General features: G+C 40.7%; 1 protein-coding gene across 8 annotated transcripts in view; it reads right to left on the bottom strand.

Moving 5' to 3' along the window:
* The window catches only part of LOC123517607 (tyrosine-protein kinase RYK-like), a 314,372-nt gene that overhangs the window by 59,895 nt on the left and 232,350 nt on the right, over positions 1-22,127 (bottom strand). For all 8 annotated transcript variants that reach the window (XM_045277879.1, XM_045277877.1, XM_045277878.1 and 5 more), the window contains one exon: positions 12,824-12,951. In XM_045277879.1, the coding sequence (XP_045133814.1) occupies positions 12,824-12,951 (128 nt within the window). The remainder of the gene's footprint in view (positions 1-12,823; positions 12,952-22,127) is intronic.

Here is a 22,127-nt window from a genome sequence, read left to right as displayed (position 1 = left end):
CACTACCTAAATATGCAGTTACGTATAAAACATAGATAATTTAACCCCTTCAATACCGAGACACTTTTACCTTGAGATTTGTGTATGATTAGACCATTTTATTTACATTAGGAAGGGTCTATGCAGGTCAGAAAATTAATGGCAAGAGTCTTCACCATTTTAATCCCTTAAATGAGTTTTTGAAGCTGTATAAAACCACCAAATAATTACCAGAATGAATATGGAAACGCGTCATGGTACTGAAGGGGTTAAACAGTTACGCTATTACTCCATCACGAGAGAGAGAGAGAGAGAGAGAGAGAGAGAGAGAGAGAGAGAGAGAGAGAGAGAGAGAGAGAGAGAGAGATCATTAAACTGGATAAACTAACGATAAACAATAAATCCACCATACAACGTTCGATTCATCACAAAGATCGTTAGGAAAGTATGTAGTCAACAGTGAACGTCCAAGCCATTATGAATACAGGACACTAACCATCTCTCTAACATCAAGCGATTCATAGGTTTTCTTTCGGGTCTTCAACGTACTTTTCTTTCTTTATTCTTTTTATCTGCTTTGTTTTGAGAGCATCATCATGAACGGATCTCTTACATCCATTTGCTCCTTCCCGCCTCCAGTGACAATTCTTCCTAATAGACACAGACAGACACACACACACACACACACACACACACACACACACACACACACACACACACACACACACACACACACACTTCTTCCTGTGTCTTCCTTATAAAATAAAACCAGAAAAAAATATTAAAAACAAACAAAAAGAGACAATGACAAAAAATAAAAAAGAAAAAAAAATGGAAATCAACATTAAATCAGCACACACACAGACTGAAAAAAAAAAAAAAGATCCACATCAGTAAAAACACCACAAACCACATAACACTTCACACTCTCACCACATCACGAATACAAACTTACCCAATTCATCCCGTGCTTCACACTTCCAACACACTTCCTCATCTTCTCCTCAAAGAAAGAAGAAGAAAAAAAAAGAGTATAGAACTAAAAAAAGAAACACATACACTCACTCCTGCACACATTCTACGGACACTAGCACCTTTCAACCTCTCCTTCCGGGTAATGTTATGCAGCGGTAACAGCAGCGCCAGCACGTTCTCACCCGGGCAATAACACTCAACACAACAGGTAATCCGAGCGCTCTTAAAAGCCATCAGTAAGAGCAGTATTCATCTCCTTTCCATATATCTCCGCCTTTTTGCTTCCATACGTAATCAAATAACACGTGCATCAAGGGGTCTGGTATAGCGCATGGGAGCATCGTACAATCGGTCATTCGCTGCTCTGAAATGAGAAAATTAATCAGGTGTACGATCGCCGGTTGGAGGAAAGAAGGGAAAGTCTCGTCCCTCTTACATCTTCTCACTTTATTCCAGTAGTGAAGACTGACGTGGTGTTCCTGTGTCTTCCTTCCTTCCTTAATGCCTTTCTCGCGTCGTTATTACATCTCTCTCTCTCTCTCTCTCTCTCTCTCTCTCTCTCTCTCTCTCTCTCTCTCTCTCTCTCTCTCTCTCTCTCTCTCTCTCTCTCTCTCTCTCTCTCTCTCTCTCTCTCTCACACACACACACACACACACACACAGAGAGAGAGAGAGAGAGAGAGAGAGAGAGAGAGAGAGAGAGAGAGAGAGAGAGAGAGAGAGAGAGAGAGAGAGAGAGAGAGAGAGAGAGAGAGAGAGAGAGAGAGAGAGAGAGAGAGAGAGAGAGAGAGAGAGAGAGAGAGACTGAGTTCCCTAAAGGCTTCCGGGACCTAACTTTGAACGAGTCTCTCTGAAAACGGTACCTCAGCGTCATATGTGGGAGACGAAGGACTTCCTGTGGACAACGCCGTCATGCCTGGATTCCAATAGTTGGCCGATCGCACACTGGCCGGCCAATATCTCCAGGCTCCCGTGCATCGCCGCTTCTGTCAAACTTGCTGCTTTTCCTTCCCTCCCTTCCCTTCGCCTCGCTATTTTTCCTCTTCCGCGACACATCAAAAGGTTTAAACATTTTTCTAGCGTGTTATAAATGTCCCTCCGTGGATGTTTGAGTGTGGTGTTACAAAGGTGTTTGCGTTTCTTCTTTACTTTTTTGTCTTTTCTTTTGTTAAACTGTGAGAAGAAAGAAAGAAAACGAAAAAAATATGTATGGAAGTGTGTGTGTGTGTGTGTGTGTGTGTGTGTGTGTGTGTGTGTGTGTGTGTGTGTGTGTGTGTGTGTGTGTGTGTGTGTGTGTGTAAGATAGAAAACAGTGGCATATCGAGTATGAATTTTTCCTATTGTTTTATAACGTGCTTACAGATGCTTGAGTCAGAGTTAGATACTTGAAAACTGTATTCCTTCTTTTTTGCTTATTATAGAAAAACAAATATTCAAAACATTTTACATATCCGAGTTTCAATTTTATGTCGTCTTGTAGATGTTTGAGTGGAGATATTTACGTAAACACTTGAGAAAAAATTATCTTGGTTTCTTTTTCTTTTCTTTTTTACTTCACTCTCCATACGTGGAAGGATACAAGACGATGATATAACTTTAAATTGCTGACTTGAAATTTTGTTAGCTTCTTATTTGATGTCCTTAAAGATGTCTGCGTATGTACGTACGAGTATGTCTTAAATGCGTACCTACCACTTGTTTTCTTTCTATTTGCTCATTTTTGAATCAAACAATCCACGTGTTTATGGATATGATGCAAAACAATAAAACATTCAAAGCAATTAAAAGACTGAGGAATTACGTAGCAACATATGAAAGTTACCAGTGTCTTAATCCTCCGATAGCAATGATACAACTGACACAACACATCTCGCTCTTTAGGAAGCAATTCACGTGTGTATATAAGTGATGGATAACCCTGAAATAGTCAAGGCATTCAGGGAAGACAGCTGTGAGGGCATATGACGCAGTTAGCAGGAAGGGCACTATACCTACACAAGTGGTGCTTAGGGAAAGTTATGGCGGCAGCGAACAGCCATAACAGTGATGTGGCACGAGTGAGGGCTAATGGATGGTTGTCTCTGCGATGAACCAGGAAGGCGTGGAGTGTGCTTGATGTCTGCTTGGCTGGTTGGCTGGCTGGCTTACTGCGTGATGAATATGGCAAGTCGTGTATAGAACTGCAGGACGTTAAATGACTGAGCGCAGAAAAAAAAAAACATTACTGGTTACTACTGCGTTAAACAATGAAGGCGCAGAGTGTGCTTGATGTCTGAATGGCTTGGCTGGCTGGTTTACTGAGTGCTCCATGGATAAGCAGTGTAAAGAACTGTAGAACTGGTTAAGTGATTAAGCGTTGAAAAAAAAGGAGCATTACTGAATACTATCGCGTTGAACCAGGAAGGCGTGGAGTGTGCTTGATGTTTGCTTGGTGGGCTGGCTTAGTGCGTGCTGAGTGAGGCAAGCCGTGTTAAGAACTCCAGAACTGGTTAACTGATTGACTGTCGATAAAAAAAAAGGCGCATTACTGATTTTACTCTTTAAGAACGCTGTAGTGTTGTGATGGACCAAGAACGGAGTATGATTGGTGTCGGCTTGAATGCTTTAATCTGATGGGAAAACTGTCAGTGTATTGAGAAATTAAATAAATGAACACAAAATAAAAAAAAAAGAAAAAACAACTGATTTTACTTTTCCCAGATGATGTAACGTCGAATAAGTAACAACCATACTATTCTAATATACATCTGCCACGCTTCCACACTACGTACTTTCTAAATCCTAAGGAAGAAATGACCGGGATTTTTTACGGTGTTTTGTAACACTGACAAGATTTCAGAGTTATCAACACGGAAAACACTCTTGAGAATCAGACTAATCACCTCTGTGGCCTTTGAGAATAACCATGGCACGAGAACAAAATGTTTCAAAATGCCAATCTACGACTGAAGCGTTGCAAGGACGTGTCCAAGAGGAAGGGAACATATAAACCAAGAGATACACAGACAACTAAAACTATATTGAAGGAGAGAACCACGAGATATGAATAAATACAAGAACATTTGGAGAGGCAGAAGGGTTTGTATTTCTGGGTACGATAATCGCGGGAACGTGACGCGCAGGGAAGGTGGAGATCAATATGGTGTAAGGAAGGAGAGACGCTGGAGTTATGAAGGGTCTGATAAGAGGAAGTAACGTGTGGGAGCAGCAGCACCAACAGCAGGAGGAGTTCTTCGTGAGAGGATTTTGGTGCGAGGCGCGTGTGTGGAAGATGATCTTCAAGCTGAGAGAGACAAGGCAGCTCAGATGACAATGGTGAGGAACTGAGTCCGGCACAAAGCACACATTGAGTTAGGGTGGAGGGAGGGTGTGTGATAAGGGCGTGGGAGGGAAGGTGCTGTCAGGCGGAAACAACGACGAAGATAAGAGTGAGGATGATTCACGTAAACAACAACAACACCACCAAAACCAGGGAAGAAGTGAGGCGGGACAGCAAGATATGGTGAGAAAGATGCGAGGCTGCGGATTGGTCACGGTGAAATGAAGCAAATGACGAATAATGTGATCCTGTGAAGATAGTTTGTGGAGACTGAGAAGTGGTCGGTATCTTATCAAAATTACTTTCACATGCCACAAGGATGATTAGCTGGACTCTGACGTGTTTAACCCCCTTTCATGGCTCATAAATCTTCAAAAACTAGCAACAGTCATTAAAACACCACTGATAACGCAATAACTTTCACTTGAGCTCGTTAAAAGTACGTAATGTCGAGGAATCAGGTTTGTACAGTCACGGTCAAGAGTCTGTTAATCTTCCACAGTCTCTTATCATTCCAGTAGATTTGGCTTTTTCCCCCCCTCTCAATCTTACTTCTTTTGATCTGTTGACAATGTGTACAAAACGTGACCAGATTTTAAGATCGCGGGACAAGTGACTCAGAGGAGACGGCAACGTGTGAGTGGAGATGCCGGCGCTTCCTCAATGATGGACTGACTGCCTTACTTAATTAATCTTATATGTCGTTGTCTTATTTCATGTTCTTTATTTATTTGGTATTTCTCTGGTCTCTGTGCCTTTCCCGATACTTCACGGTGAAATATAAAATAATATATATATAATTAAGCTCCTGTCACTCTTTCTATCACGGGATGAAAATTTCGTATTAGTATTCGAGTTATTGTTATTATAAATCAAACTATTTGCATTCCTATTCGAATACTTGGAAAACTTTGTATTCATAGAACGCTCTGATCAATAGTCATGATTTCACTGCTCAACATAATTGTGTATTTTACTCCTGAGTGTAGCTTGGCACAATGAGAGAGAGAGAGAGAGAGAGAGAGAGAGAGAGAGAGAGAGAGAGAGAGAGAGAGAGAGAGAGAAGAGAGAGAGAAGAGAAGAGAGAGAGAGAGAGAGAGAGAGAGAGAGAGAGAGAGAGAGAGAGAGAGAGAGAGAGAGAGAGAGAGAGAGAGAGAGAGAGAGAGAGAGAGAGAGAGAGAGTGCCATTGTAACGTGAAATGTATCATTACCTTTTTACCTATAATTTCCTGTACAATGAGGATCTTGGAGGCTGGCTGGCAATAGTCTCTCTTTATTACCTATTGGAAGAAGAAGAAGAAGAAGAAGAAGAAGAAGAAGAAGAAGAAGAAGAAGAAGAAGAAGAAGAAGAAGAAGAAGAAGAAGAAGAAGAAGAAGAAGAAGAAGAAGAAGAAGAAGAAGAAGAAGAAGAAGAAGAAGAAGAAGAAGAAGAAGAAGAAGAAGAAGAAGAAGAAGAAGAAGAAGAAGAAGAAGAAGAAGAAGAAGAAGAAGAAGAAGAAGAAGAAGAAGAAGAAGAAGAAGAAGAAGAAGAAGAAAAATTGGAGGAGAAAAGAAAAGAGAAAAAGCACGAAAAGGAATAAAAAATACACAAAGAGAAGAAGGAGAAGGAGAAGGAGAAGAAGGAGAAGGAGAAGGAGAAGAAAAAAGAAGAAGAGGAAGAAGCCACGACAAGGGAGACAATACCGTAACATTCAGGGCATTTTAAGTATGACTGACTATTGTTTACTTCATTTCTAAGTAGTGATCAGCAAAGTATCTATTCTGTACACTCCTTTTCTCGTTTCTTTAATTTTCTCCTTTTTTTTTTCTCTCTTACCTTCCTTTTTCCCTTTAATATTTCTTTCCTTCTTGCTATTAATCTCTTCAGTACCATGTCGCGTTTTGATATTCATTCTGGTTAGTATTTGGCGATTTTATACAGCTTCAGAAACTTGTCTGGGGATTAAAATAGTGAAGACTCAGGCCGTTAATCTTCTGACCTCCATTGACCTTTCCTAATACTAATAAAATCATCTAATCATACCTAAATATCATGGTAAAAATCCGTCTCAGTACTGAAGGGGTTAAACACTTTGTGAACTAAAAGCTGCCTTGTGTAAAATTAACCTATACATTCAATTTAACCTATTTTCTTAACTATTTGGAAGACAAGGAGGCTCACTGATTTAAAGAACACAAAAGTTAAGTCACATGGCGCCATTATCAAACAGGATGTGGTGTTTGTTATGGCCAGTATTCCAAATCGCTTTGCTCTCTCACCATCACTACTTTCCAAAGGCTTTACTTGAAGATGTTCATGTTTTTAAGGGTATTCTTGTGATTCTGAGGATGGAGTGGCAAGATTTGATTCAAGATTATCATAAGGAAAACCTGTCTTGAAAAACCGGTTAGTCTTCTTTGTGGCCTTGGAAAACTGCCGTGTTGAAAGAGCAAACCGTTTCTGAAAAAGGGCTTGTTATAAAGATGAGTTATAAAGACATGCTATTCAATCTACTTATCTTCTCATATTCCTGACCTTCTAAGAGGCGAGGATGGCTGATTTAAGAGCACAAAAGCTGGGTCATATGGCACCATTAGCAGACAGAAATTGATATACACTCCTATACTGCACGAGTTATAGAGACTGTCTTTACAATCAATCTTCCTATTTCCATATACTCTGAACTTTTAAGGAGACAAAACTTGGGTCATATGGCGCCGTTAGCAAACAGAAAATTATGTATACTCCTATATTGTATGATTCAGAGACAGTATTTATAATATGACTCACACACACACACACACACACACACACACACACACACACACACACACACACACACCTAAGTAAGGCTGAATCTACCAAAGCATCCTTATATAAGCTAAACAATGCCTTTCTTCCTTTCTCCAGGGCCCCATCAAGTCTCCTGACAGCGACACAAAGGAGGCGAGTCTGGAGAGCCCTTTAAGACGAGACTATTAAATGTTTGGTCTACGTAACCAGGTCAGTAGGGAACATTATTATTGGCATATTGGTAGCTTGACATCCAGAGAGGCGCCGAGGGAGAGCTGTCAAGGAAAGTGTCTGAATATTTAACGTCACACTACAACCAGGCTTTCTGTTCTCAGGTAAACTCGCCTCAAGGGACAGAGACAATCAGTGTGGTGTGGGTTGACGTTTTCCTGACCAGACGCACAGAAGTTTTAAGTGTGGTGTTTTTTTTTTTTTTTTCAATGTAAAGGAAAACTCTGGCCAAGGACAACAAAAACCGACTAAACGAAAAGACCCACACAGATGCCAGTCCACGAGCATGTCCGAGAGAGTTAGCCAAAAGAATAGGATGAGTGTCTTGAAAACCTCCCTCTTAAATAAGTTCAGGTCATTGATAGACGGAAATACAGGAGTAGGTATGGAGTTCCAGAGTCTACAAGAGAAAGGAATGTGTGATTGACAGTACTAGTTAACTCTCCATCTTTTATTTTTTTAATGCTACGGTCTTCCTTTGTTAAATTTGACAACACTAAAAAATAAATAAATACAAATACAAAAAGAAGAAATACGATTTGAATTTATGCCTTTTTTAATGTTACGGCACTATTTGATTCTTTCACTGCGATATGAAACGATTCACGGAACAAACCACAATGTCTGAAACTTTTATAACAGTCTACAAGAAAGGAAAGGTGTTAAAAGAATAGATTTTTATAGTTTTTAGACGTTGTAATGTTTAAAAGTCACCGGAGGAGGAGGAGGAGGAGGAGGAGGAGGAGGAGGAGGAGGAGGAGGAGGAGGAGGAGGAGGAGGAGGAGGAAGAAGAAGAAGAAGAAGAAGAAGAAGAAGAAGAAGAAGAAGAAGAAGAAGAAGAAGAAGAAGAAGAAGAAGAAGAAGAAGAAGAAGAAGAAGAAGAAGAAGAAGAAGAATCAGAATCAGAATCAAATCTTTATTCCATTTTGCAATGGTTATTATCTTACATAAATAGATACATTATGACATCTAAAGATATTGAATTTAGTGGAAAACTGCAAATATTATAAAATAAAATTTACACGTAGGTAACTAATATTAGTTCTGCCATGATTTGGGCAATGTATCTAATTTGACTAAAAACTTTAGACATACATCTGCGTTACAATTAAAACAAAACAGAAGTAAAATAGGGTAAAATTACTATATAAAAGCGTAACATCAATATAAAGAAGAAGAAGAAGAAGAAGAAGAAGAAGAAGAAGAAGAAGAAGAAGAAGAAGAAGAAGAAGAAGAAGAAGAAGAAGAAGAAGAAGAAGAAACGTGAAGCAAAAGCAGAGGAAACGTAAGGAAACCCACAAATTATGAGAGAGAGAGAGAGAGAGAGAGAGAGAGAGAGAGTGTGTGTGTGTGTGTTGTCACTGTTTGATCTGCTGCAGTCTCTGACGAGACAGCCAGACGTTACCCTACGGAACGAGCTCAGAGCTCATTATTTCCGATCATCGGATAGGCCTGAGACCAGGCACACACCACACACCGGGACAACAAGATCACAACTCACAACTCCTCGATTTACATCCCGTACCTACTCACTGCTAGGTGAACAGGGGCTACACGTGAAAGGAGACACACCCAAATATCTCCACCCGGCCGGGGAATCGAACCCCGGTCCTCTGGCTTGTGAAGCCAGCGCTCTAACCACTGAGTTACCGTGTGTGTGTGTGTGTGTGTGTGTGTGTGTGTGTGTGTGTGTGTGTGTGTGTGTGTGTGTGTAGAGGCCCGCCCCGAGTAAAGCTTCTCCCAAGGCAGCTTCGGATGTAACTTGTGACCGAAACCTCATTGTCCTGCTGCGACCAAATTCACAAAATCAAGTTAAACCCAGAGAGGCAGAAGCACACACACACACACACGAGAGAGAGAGAGAGAGAGAGAGAGAGAGAGAGAGAGAGAGAGAGAGAGAGAGAGAGAGAGAGAGAGAGAGAGAGAGAGAGAGAGAGAGAGAGAGAGAGAGAGAGAGAGAGAGAGAGAGAGAGAGAGAGAGAGAGAGAGAGAGAGAGGATGGGGAGGGGGGATGAAGGAGTGGAAAGATGCTGGAGAAGAGGAAATTAAAAAGAATACTATGTAAACGACGTCTGGAAGAGGAGGAGGAGGAGGAGGAGGAGGAGGAAAAAAGGAGGAGGAGGAGGAGGAGGAGGAAAAAGGACAAAAGAGCAGCAGGCAGGAGAAAGTTTACAAAAGGCTGCAACAAACACACCACCCTAATATAATGACGCGTTGTTTAAATCTGTACTGTAACTGTGAAAGTAGACAACGTAGAGAGACGACGCGACGCTCTTCCATGCTCTCTCAACCCGTACAGCAGAAAAAATGAACAGAAAATGGGAACCTGATAGAAAAAGAGGAGGAAGAAATGTTACATGAAAACAAAGAAAGTACTGGAATAATTTTGTACTCGATCAGGTTAGGTTAAAATAAAAAGAAGTTTAGATGTCACATGAAAAAATAGAAAAGAAATGAAGTACAAGAATATGGTAATTTTGTACTGTGTTAGGCTAAAGTTAGGATAAAATTGAGTTAAGGTTAGGATAAGTTAGGTTAGGTTAAGTAAAAATATGAAAGTTAGGGTTGGTTAGTTATATTTAGGTGAAGTTAGATAAGGTTAGATTATGATAAAAGTTTGGTCGGGATGAAGAAAAAAAAAAAAAAAAGGTTAAAGTTAAGATAAGTTTGGTTAAGATTAGGTTAGGATGTGTAAGTTAAGCTAAACATATGTCATTGAAGTTATATAAAGAAAGTGTCATTTAATCTTAACTTTAGAGAAAACCTATATATCTTTTCCTGCACAATCTTATCCAGGCCAAATTTTTTCATACACTCAACGACAAAAACAACAATCCATCTCTTACACACACACACACACACACACACACACACACACACACACACACACACACACACACACACACACACAGACAAAAACTAGCAAGAATCTCACTCCCGCCTCTTATCTCGAAAGAACTAAACTGGAATTATTTAGAGGAAAAAAAAGAGAGTAAATCGTTTCCAGCAGCATTTCCCAGCCCCGCAAGTCTCGCCCTCCAGTGACAGCAGCATCTGAGAGAAGCGAGGGAAAAAACCGTGCTGGAGTTGGTGTTGTATTACTGGGCTTTAATTGGCATACCAGTGTTGCTCGGCGTGCTGCTGGCTCTAAGTTCAAAGAATTTCGCGTGATAGGTTTTGGGACGGAGGGAAGCAGGGATAGGGGAGAGAGGGAGGGAGGGAGGGAGGGAAGAGGAGGTGATGATGGTAGTGTAAGGTTTTGGAAAGGAGAGAAGCAGGGATAGGGGGAGAGAGGGAGGGAGGAGGTGATGATGGAAGTAGTGTAAGGTCTTGGGAAGGAGGATGGGAAGGAGAGAGGGAGTAGGTGATGCAGGAAGAAGTGGTGTAAGACAAATAGGAGGAGGAAAGGAGCAGAAAGAGGAAGGACAAAGAGGAGATGCAAGAGGAATTAAAGAAGAGCGATAGAAGGAAGGAAGAAAAACATGAAAGAGGAAGGAGAGAGGAGGGAGGGAAGAAGAGGAAGTGATGAAGGAAGAGTGATGTAAGATGAAGAAGAGGAGATGGAGGAAGAGTAGAAGGACCAGAAAAGAGGAAGAAGGGCAAGGAGGAAATGCAAGATAAAACTAAAAGCGCTATAAAAGAAAAGGAAAGAGAATAAAAAAAGAAAAGAAAAGAGAAAAAAGGAAGAAAGAATGAAAACGACGGAATATGGTGAGCTATGAAAAGAAATCTGGAGAAAAAAGATAAAAGGGAAAAAAGGCGAGGTAGGGAACAAAAGGAAAGAGAAAGAAAAAAAATCACGTTATTTAGGTTAAAAAACTAAATACAATCTAAAGTGGCTATTTGAGAATATTAAAAAACCTAAAGGAACACCTAAAGAAAACAAAACATTAAAAGAAAGAGCAAAAAAATATAAAAGAGAGAGAGAGAGAGAGAGAGAGAGAGAGAGAGAGAGAGAGAGAGAGAGAGAGAGAGAGAGAGAATGCTTCCAAGCGTCAAAACGGTACCACACATCTCAACTTCGGCTCGGGGGAAGGATTCGAACTTTTACACTAAGAGGTTCGCAGCTTCGCCGTCAGGAGTCGAAGCAGCGGCAACTTTTTCCATTTTGTCGCGGGGATGAAAGAGTCTTGGAGAGGCTCAGGCGGAGGGCGGGACGGACGGGTGAACGAGGTAGTTAAGCTCGTAATGTACTTTCTTATTACTTCCATTATTCTCTCTCTCTCTCTCTCTCTCAAAATACATCTCTCTATCTTCCTTTGTGTTCCTTATTGTCGCATTGTGTGTCTATTAATCTCTTTTTCGCTTCAGTTTTCATGATTCCACTCAAAAACATCCTCTGTGTATCCTTCGCTTATAATTCCACCCCCCTCCTCTTATTTTTTGTTCTACGCGCCCCTCTCAACACGATGTAACTCGATTCACACCCACCCATGCTCTCTTTCTCTCTCTCTCTCTCTCTGTTCTGCTCAGTCCTTCCCTTCCTTTCCCCTCCCGCCTCACATGTATTCCATCCCCTAAACTATTTTCTTCCCCTTTTGTCACTTCAGTTTTATTCATTTTTTTCGTGTATTTTTTTTCTTTTTCTTTTTTTATTCACAGTTGACTACTATCCTTTTTACTTCGCTTCCTTCAGTCTTTCTCTCTGTCCCTCTTCTTCGCTTTTGTTCTGTGTCTTGTCACGTATATTCTCTCTCTCTCTCTCTCTCTCTCTCTCTCTCTCTCGACTCTTTCCTTCCTTCCTTCCTTCCTTACATCATTTTCTCTCTTCTCACGCATACCTTGTTATCACTTGCCTCACATCTTCACAAACTCCTTCTCCTTCTACTTTCTCATCACTCCCCTCCCCGCACTGTACACGCATCGTCATTATCTTCTCTTTGAAATTCTCCCCCTTCTTCACTAACTTTCCCTTCCCTGCTCTTGCTTATCACGTGTTTCCTTCCCACGCATCTTACACCTCCCTGTCTACTCCCCTGTTCTTCCCATATTCCCTGCCAAGGTACTACTGCTACTGCTATTATTTCTCTTCTGTTGTACGAATTAATGGGATTGGTTATGAAAAAATAAATAAATAAGAAGTGAAAAGATATCCCACTCAACTTGGTGTTCTGACAAAAAAGTAAGGTTATTCAGTGTATTTGCAGAGATGCATTGACAATCTTGGGATAGTTTTTAGACATGTGATAGAAGGGAGGAAATGAAAACAGCGGGTAAAGAGTTGATGAATGTATGTACAAGTAAAGCGGATGAAATAGTGGAGAGAAGAGAGAAAAAAAAAAAAAAAAATAAAAAAAAAAGACACTGACTCCTGCATTAATGAAGTGGACTGGATAAAGCTGAGTAGGAAAAAAAAAAAAAGTGTTGTGCGTTATTACTACTACTACTACTACTACTACTACTACAAACTACTGCAACTACTACTTCTACTACTACTACTACTGTTGCAATCTTCCCTTCTTCATATACACTTCCCCTCCTGTAACACTAATCACTTTCATCTCTCCCTTCTCGCCACGCTCTTCAAACTCTCCCCACTGCACCTACCGGCCGCTTGATAAGGCTCTTCCATGTAAAGTAAATGTAGGTGAAGTTTGCCGGCACGGGGACGGTGAAGTTGAGGGCATAGGTGTTGATGACTCCCTCGCGCACATAGTACAGCTCGGCCAGCAGACCTGAAGAGGAGAGAAGACGTGGTTAGAGACTGATGAGTTACTGTGGAGCCTCAGAACACGTAGGATTAAGGACTATATTCATATTCATAAACGTTCAGCGCCGCACCTCCACTATTTCAAAAGGATTCTGTTTAAGTGACAAGTTTTCAAGGGTTTTTTTATGGTTCTAATGACAAATGAACAAGGTTACTACACAATTTATAGGAGAAACACCATAAGAAACCTGGTTTGTCATCTGTGTGTCCTTGAAAAATAGTCGTACTGAGAGAGCGGAGCGTTTCAGAATACAAGCCTAAAGACGGTTTGTAAATTTAATCCCTTATGTTACAGTGGAGTCAATACGATCCAATTGTGTTGGGTGAGTAATGTGGTAATTCATGAGTAATTAAAGACCTCTTACAGCATTCAGGACTACTTACAGACAGGTTCTAAACTTAATTGCTGTTTACTTAATTATAACAGAGTAAATGTGACTTAATTGTAAGGGACGAGTAGCTATGTAACTTATGACTTAAGAGTTCCACGGTGGCTAAATGCATCATCATGAACTTGCTGAAGTCCTCTGGTGACGTCTAGAATATAATCGAATCGCTGCTATGATACTGAAAGGGCTTCTGATAATAATAACAATAACAATAATAATAATAATAATAATAATAATAATAATAATAATAATAATAATAATAATAACAACAACAACAACAACAACGGTATGACGTTATGAGCAAATCCTACGAGTTTCCAGCTAAATAAGAGCCTAACAACAGGTGCACCAGCAACTTTGAACTTTGAACGGACGGTGGTGTCTTCTAAATTGTACCCTAAACTTTTACCGAGCCATTTTACCAAGCTTAACCCTTTCATTGATACGTATTCTTCCCCTCCCCACTTATCTCCCCATTATCAACAACAATTTTCTTGACACTTACTTTTAAGCTATAGTCTTCTAGATACTTCTATAGCAGTGAAAACAAACACCAATAAAATGAGAGGGAAAAAATAACTAGTGTATTTCTGCGTTCTCACTCTCCTCTGAAATCTTAACCCCTTCAGTAATGGGACGCTTTTTTACCATGAGTTTTGTGTACGATTAGACTTTTATTTATATTATGAATTGTCTATGGAGGTCAGATTACCGGCCAGTTTTCACTATTTTAATCTCCACATAAATTTCTGAAGCTGTATCAAATCGCCGAATAATAACTAGAATTAATGAAACGCGTCATGGTACTGAAGGGGTTAAGAAATGAAAACCACTACAGTAGGGAAAATAAGACGCCATACCTGCCAAAGGGTTAAAACAACGTCACCAAAAGATAACAGAACCAGGCAAAACATAACCCACCGGAAAGAGGGAAAAATGTTGACTTCCAAAGGTACATCAGAAAAATAGATGGATGGTCGACAGAGATAAATGGGTAAGGTTTGGAAGGTTTTTGTCCTGCAGTGGAATCATAAAGGCTAATGGCTGTTTATAATGATGTAGGACGAGTGGTGTTTATGTGGCTAGGCAGGCTGGTTGGCTGGCTGGCTGGCTGGGTAACTGGCTGGCTCTCATGGCTTTTTTTTCTATTTTTATTTTTATTTTTGAAGGATACCGTTCATTTGTTATTGCTGTTGCTTCTGTTGTTAGTCAGTTTGTTAAGCTAGTCAGGTAGGGAAGAACTAAGTGAGTGAGTGGATTAATTGGCTCACTTTCGTTTGTTTTTTTGTTTTTTTTAGGTTTATTTTTTGAGAGATTTGGTCATTTAATGTTTGGCCCTTTGTTATTGTTACTGCTCCTGCTGTTGTAAGTTAATCATGTTTGTTTAGTCAGGGAGGGACGATTTAAGTGAATGAGTGGATTAACTGGCTGGCTTTCATGTGTTTTTTTACTTTATTATTTTTATAGAGTTTTGGCATTTATTATTGTTGTTTCTTCTGTTGTTCCTCGTGTTAGTAAGTTAGTTTGTTAGGTTGGGAAGAACTGAGTGAGTGGATTAACTGGCTGGGTCTCATATTTGTGCTTTCTATTCTTATTGCTACTCATTTTCTTAAGGGAAGTTGCTGATTTAGAGTTTATTCATTATTGTTATTGTTCCTGGTGTAAGTTAGTTTGTATGTTTGGTTAGATAGGAAAGAACTATGTGAATCAGTAAACAAGGGAATTATGTATAAGTGTAAAAGAGTGATTAAGTGGCCTTAGTTAATATAGTTAAATGTTGTTGAGTTGTTAATGTTGAAGCTGTTCATATCATAAACTCCGTAATTATCAAACAAACCAATCCTTACACAATACCCTCACAGGCAATATTCCACCATTACATTCCATTTATACCTACTACCCTGTCCTTTTTCATTTTATCCCTGCCTCCTACAGCTGCATTTACCTTCTCTTCGCTCTATTTTCACTCATCACTGCCTAGTTACATTTACCTTCCCTTACTAACTCTTATGCCCAGTACACACCACACGCACGCCTCACACACTTGTGCTCTTTTACTTCCCATCCCACTCGTGTCGGTCACTTTAATAAGCCTGGGAGTCCACATCATTTCCCGCAGCATCGAGTTACAAAGACCAGCCGGCGTAATATCGTATGGAGATGTAATGCCTTCCATATTAATTAACAACCCGACATGCAATAAAAAATGGGAAATGGACTTCGGCAGCTCTACTAATAGACACTGGAATATATATTTTTTCTATTCGTGTCTCCTGGACTGACAGCAACGGGGAGTAATTTAATGGACAGCGTATATGTATAGTTTCCTCCCACGCTGATGCTGGTTTCTATACTATACTTTTATTTCTTTTTTTCTCTCTCTCCGTGTTTAAATATTAGCTGTATAATCTTCACACACACACACACACACACACACACACACACACACACACACACACTGTGTGTGGTGTGTGCCTGGTCTCAGGCCTATCCGAAGATCAGATATGATGAGCTCTGAGCTCGTTCCGTAGGGTAACTAACGTCTGGCTGTCTCGTCAGACTGCAGCAGATCAAGCAGTGAAACACACACACACACACACACACACACACACACACACACACACACACACACACACACACACACACACACCTACCCGAAGATCGGTCTATGAGCTCTGAGCTCGTTCCGTAATGGGGAAGACTGGTTGGGTGACCAGTAGACGACCGTGGTGAATTACACACACACACACACACACACACACACACACACACACACACACACACACACACACACACACACACACAGTCCTACCCGAAGATCGGTCTATGAGCTCTGAGCTCGTTCCGTAATGGGGAAGACTGGTTGGGTGACCAGCAGGCGACCGTGGTAAATTACACACACACACACACACACACACACACACACACACACACACACACACACACACACACACACACACACACACACACACACACACACACCGCGTAGTGTAGTGCAGGGGTTCTCAACCTTTTTATCGTTAAGAACCCCCTGAGTTATAAGACCATCTACCAGTACCCCCAGTATTATCACATGGAACCTGGAACTCAACATGCAATGGTACTGCAAAGGATTTTATTAGATCAGCCATCTAAGTACCCCTGGAAATCTTCTCATGAACCCCCTGGGGTTTCGCGTTGTCAGGATGGCCACTGTCCATGAGCTGACATCATTAGGTCTCTATGACGCTGAAGACGTCTATGCAGAACGGTTTGGTTGGCAATAGACAATCTCATTATCAGACTTTGATTTCTAAGTTATGAAAATAATCTCATTTACGGGGCTTCATAGGTTCATGGTGTCTTGTAGTCTACTTACTAACCTAGAAGGAAAGAAAATATCATACTAACTTCGAGCTATCAATTGAGGAAGAAGTAATCTTTGTCCCAGGAATAGAGCAAGATGGTATATAAAAAACACAATGCATAGTTATAACCTAACTCTACTATTATAGCGTTTTTTGTCGTAGATACATGTTTAGAAATACTTTACCTATCTTGATATCTCCTTATGTGACAAAAGAATATCCAAAATATACGATATGCAGTTGACCATCTTTTCTGTGAAATATTACGATATCTGTTGAATCTGGCAACTTCAACGGGAGTTTGGGTCCTCTCCTAGTGTTTCCTTATGATTGAAACATTGATATTTACACGTCATTGTGATCAGGGAAATAAAGAAAACTAAGTTTGCTTTTTTCTAAGAGCATGAAATAGAAAAATTTATGTTTACAAGTGGCAGTTTATGTATAAGACACGCAAACCTGTGTGCACTCATCCACTCTATCCAGAAGCTTAACTAATTTTCAAAAGTTCCCCAATAGCTACACAACTACCATTGGTCTACTGTTTCTATCCAGTTACCTACAAACACGTACACATTCACGGCAGCAACATGCAAAGTACACTAAATACTCCGGAGCAAAGCTGCCTCACCTTGTTTCATTAATCAGCTAACTCTTGCACACTTTCACACCAAAGCTATTTTTCATTTACCATCGACGATTTTATATTCGAATCAAAATTAAAACGACGATTGAGAACTTTCGGCCTAAAGATGTTTGAGGGCCGTGACGGCCTTGGGCGCCGCACGGGGGAAGGAGGTGGCCGTCGGGTCCGGCCTGGGGCCCAAGGCAGGAACTGGCTGCAGGTCCTGCTTTTCCTTGGTGGCCTCAAGCTTCACTACTAGTCGTCCACTTGCAGCGCATCACACTAGGCAAGGGTCGCCATAAGCAAGAGATCAATGTCTACCACTCACCGGATGGTGCCGTGAGGGGCCCTAAAGGGGTGATAAGGGCTCCTTGCATAGAATATGATGGTGAGTGGTGTGTACGGGACCTCTGCTTATAATGACACCGGGCTGAACAACTCGCCATGAACGAGGGCACGCTGTGCCATGAGCCAGGCACTGACAGTACCAGTGGTCCTTTACGTTAGGTTAGGTTAGGTTAGGTTAGGTTAGGTTAGGTTAGGTTAGGTAAAAGGACTCACTTCATGACAGCGTTTGGGGAGTGGTGTGTGGCGGGTCATTGCTCATGGCGACCTGTGTGAGGCATTGCAAGGTTGCATCGTCACTGCTCTCATAACCACGGGACTGGGGTTGACCCTTTCTGGGTAAAAGTTTCGTCCCAGTACCTGTGTAGGTAATAATACTTTGGATCGTTTCGCCATCGCCATCGCCGCACCGTTAGCCTCGATAAACGGATCGTTATCCTCAACAAACACATCTGTACCGTGGACACTGGAATCGCAACCTGTCGTGGAATCCCATTGTTAGCGTGGACTCATTTTCCTTCGCGGCTTCAAGCTCACTGATTGTTGTCAACTTGCAGCGCCTCATACTAGGCAAGGCGTCGCCTTAAGCAGGGTGCCGTGTCTACCGTCCATCAGATGATGCCGTGAGGGGCCTTTAAGGGGTGATAAGGGCTCCTTGCATAGAGTCTGGTGGTGAGTGGTGTGTACAGGACCTCTGCTTATAATGACATCGGGCTGAACAACTCGCCATGAACGAGGGCACGCTGTGCGCCATGAGCCAGGCACTGACCGTACCAGTGGTCCTTTACGGGGTGAAAAGGACTCACTGACAGTGTTTGGGGAGTGGAGTGTGGCGGGTTATGCTCATGGCTACCCGTGTGAGGCGCAGTAAGGTGGCAGCGTCACTCTCCTCGCACTCACGGGTCTGGGGTGAACTCTTACGGGGTGAAAGGGTTCGCCCCAGTACCTGTGTAGGCAAGTGAACTTCAATTGCGTCGCAGTGAGGTGGCAGCGCCACTCTCCTCGCACCTAAGGGTGTGGGTGGACCCTTACGGGGTGAAAGGGTTCATCCCAGTACCTGTGTAGGCAAGTGGACTTCAATTGCAGCGCAGGAAGGTGGCAGCGTCACTTTACTCGCACTCAAGGGTGTTGGGTGGATCCTTACGGGTGAAAGGGTTCGTCCCAGTACCTGTGTAGGCAAGTGGACTTCAATATTGTGTCTTGAAATCGCATCGTGAGGACTGGAACCGCATCGACATCGTGGAAACCCGCATCGTTCCCGTGGAAACTGGAATTGCATCTTGATCGTGGAAACTCGCATTATTATCTTGGAAACTGGAAGGGCATCTTTATCATGGAAAGGCATCGTCATTTTGGAAACTTGCATCGCTATCGAGGAAACTGGAATGCCATTGTTATCTTGGAAACTCGGAGCGCTATCGAGGAATCTGGAATCAAATCTTATCGTACACACTGTTATCGTGGAAGCTCTCGTGATCGTCGTTCGTTTCGTTATCTCTGAATTACTTAATTAGTCTTGGTATTATTATTAGCCTCCGTAATAATAGAGATGTTGGTCATTTTATCTTATCTTTTTACTGTATTTTTTTCAGGGTACAGTTTAGTGTTCTTCAACCTTTTCTAAATTCGTGCACCTTTTCGAGAAGCAAGGAGGACTATAAAAGAAATGCATCAATATTCGTAATTTTCCCTACTTTAAGACTGAAAATCGATAGATAACATTATTGAATATCTACCTGAAGCTACAGTTTTTTAGTCCTAAACAGTCGCTATATAGAGCGAAATGTACTATAACAAAATGCCACATCTCAAACACATTAGGCCCGTGTTCCGTCGGAGTGTAATATATTACTATTGTGAATAAATCGCAATACTTTGATTAATATCAATAGGAGAGGACCCAAACTGTCACAATTTCAGTGTTCGCAGGAGAGAGTCAGTATCGTCTCGCGGTACAGAGTAATCGTCTCTAAACACTGTATTACGATGTATCTATTGATTTGCCAGGGTTTTACTCCTACCAGTATTTTTCTGTTCTTATTCTACCATGGTATTTCTTTATAGTTACTTGAGTTTATACGACTGACATCATAATATAGAGCAAAACATAATTGTCTGGTGTACCAAGATCTTTCATTTCTAGAGACTTAAGACAGCACGGAACCTTAACACACATTTCACCTCGCTTCTGCACAGGTTAATTCTTCTTCTTCTCAACCTTTTAATGTGATGTACCCTCGAAGTCTTTCAGTATTGATCACGTACCCTTACCCACAATGCAGCGTCAGGAAGGGTAACAATAAATGCATGGTTTATTGACTTAGTTTATTAAGTTTAAATTGTGTTATATATGTGGAGCAGACACAATTTTTAATTAATATTAGTATGTTTCTATGAGGTAGTGTCGATAGGAACTGGTACCTCACAGGAGACACTATATGTGACTAACATGCAATGCATTTACCAAAAGGAACTATATCAGACAATTTTCGATCATTATGGCAGTGAACTAGTGTTGCTTGCAGCTAGTTGCAACTTGTAACTAGTAACAGTGATAAATAAGTCACTGTGTGTGTGAATAACATATAAAATAATAAATCGGAGCAAATATTATAGGTTTGCAAGGTTGTGTGGCAACTGTAATCCAAGAGAGCTTTCTCTCAAGTGATATAACTCCAAGAGTTTCCTTGTTAACGTTGTTAACGTGTCCTGGTTCTAGTGAAGGACACATTGTATACTACAAACAAATTTGCTGCTATTCAAAACTGAAGCATTTTGAGAAACCTGCCACGTACCCCAAAAATTCCTCTCACGTACCCCTGGGGGTACGCGTACCCCCAGGTTGAGAACCCCTGGTGTAGTGGACACACCGCGTAGTGTAGTGGTTAGCACGCTCGACTCACAATCGAGAGGGCCGGGTTCGAGTCCCGGTAAGCGGCGAGGCAGATGGGCAAACCTCTTAATGTGTGGCCCCTGTTCACCTAGCAGTAAATAAGTACGGGATGTAACTCGAGGGGTTGTGGCCTCGCTTTCCCGGTGTGTGGAGTGTGCTGTGGTCTCAGTCCTACCCGAAGATCGGTCAATGAGCTCTGAGCTCGCTCCGTAATAGGGAAGACTGGCTGAGTGACCAGCAGGCGACCGAGGTGAAATTACACACACACACACACACACACACACACACACACACACACACACACACACACAGTTGCTACAAATGTTACTTAAAAGCTTACATACATAAACACGTAAACGAACACACATAAGGATAAACAGAGAAATAGGTGATGGATACAAATAGGAATGAGATATCAGAACCATCAAGTAAATAATAATAATAATAATAATAAAAGAATGAAAACAAAGCAGTTAGAAAAAAATTATCAAAACGGATGAAGATAAAAAAGATGAAGGGGAGTACAAAGAAAGTAAAAAAAAAAAAAAAAAAAAAAAATAAAAAATAAAAAAAAAATAAATAAATAAAAACCCCAGCAAAAATAGATTAGAAAAAAATAAGTGGAAAAGAAAACGAATAAAGTTAAGAAAAATAAAGCAAGATAGAGTATGTATGAATCATAAAAAAAAAGAAAGGAAAAGAAAAAAATATAAAAAAAGTAAGAAAAGAGAAAATGAAGGCGATGAGGAAGAGTAACAAGGAATTATTCAGTAAACAACAAAGAATGGATAAAAAGAAAAGAAAAGATAAGAAAAGAGAAAACGAAGGTTAAAAAGTAAGAGCAACAAGGAATCATTCAATAAAAAATAACAAAACGGCAAGAAATTGATAACAGATGTGAAAATATGGAAAGATAAAAGTAGCTAAAAAAAAACAAACAAGAGTAAAAGAAAAACCAACAAGGAATTCATAAAAAGTGAAGATAAAAAAAAGAAAGATAAAAAAGAAAGATAAAAAGTGAAAGATAAAAGACAAACGAGTAACAGGCAAGAGTAGACATTAAAAAAAAAAGATGAAAGCTGTAAATAAAAACAAAGAAGAGGAAAACGAGAAACCAAAAAGGAATAGACAAAAAAGCGAAAATAAAAAAAAAAAACAAGCAAAAATAACAAAAACACGAAAGAGTAACAAGCAAGAAACTGACAAAAAAAAAAAAAAAAAAATAGACAAAAATGAAATCTGTTAATAAAAAAAAACAAGAATAAAACGAAAAACCAACAAAGGATAAAAAAAAAAGCGAAAATATAAAACACGCTCGCAAAGATAACGAAAAGACAAAAGAGTAACAAGGAATCCTCAAACTGGTGTTCGTGGAGCTTCATCGGATTAATGTGGGGAATATTGGTCACGTGACACGAAATCCCATTAAAGAAATACTATAAAAGAGACCTCTGGCGATGATTCGATTACGGTTCTTCTCAGCTGGAGCCCGACTCGCAGTAATAACGTCATTTTCAGTGTGGGGGTTACAATTTCACTTTA

Source organism: Portunus trituberculatus, chromosome 42 (assembly GCF_017591435.1).
Source record: "Portunus trituberculatus isolate SZX2019 chromosome 42, ASM1759143v1, whole genome shotgun sequence".
NCBI classification, from domain to species: domain Eukaryota; kingdom Metazoa; phylum Arthropoda; class Malacostraca; order Decapoda; family Portunidae; genus Portunus; species Portunus trituberculatus.
Note: the sequence above shows the minus strand (reverse complement) of the source record. Positions and strands in the feature narration are given on the sequence as shown.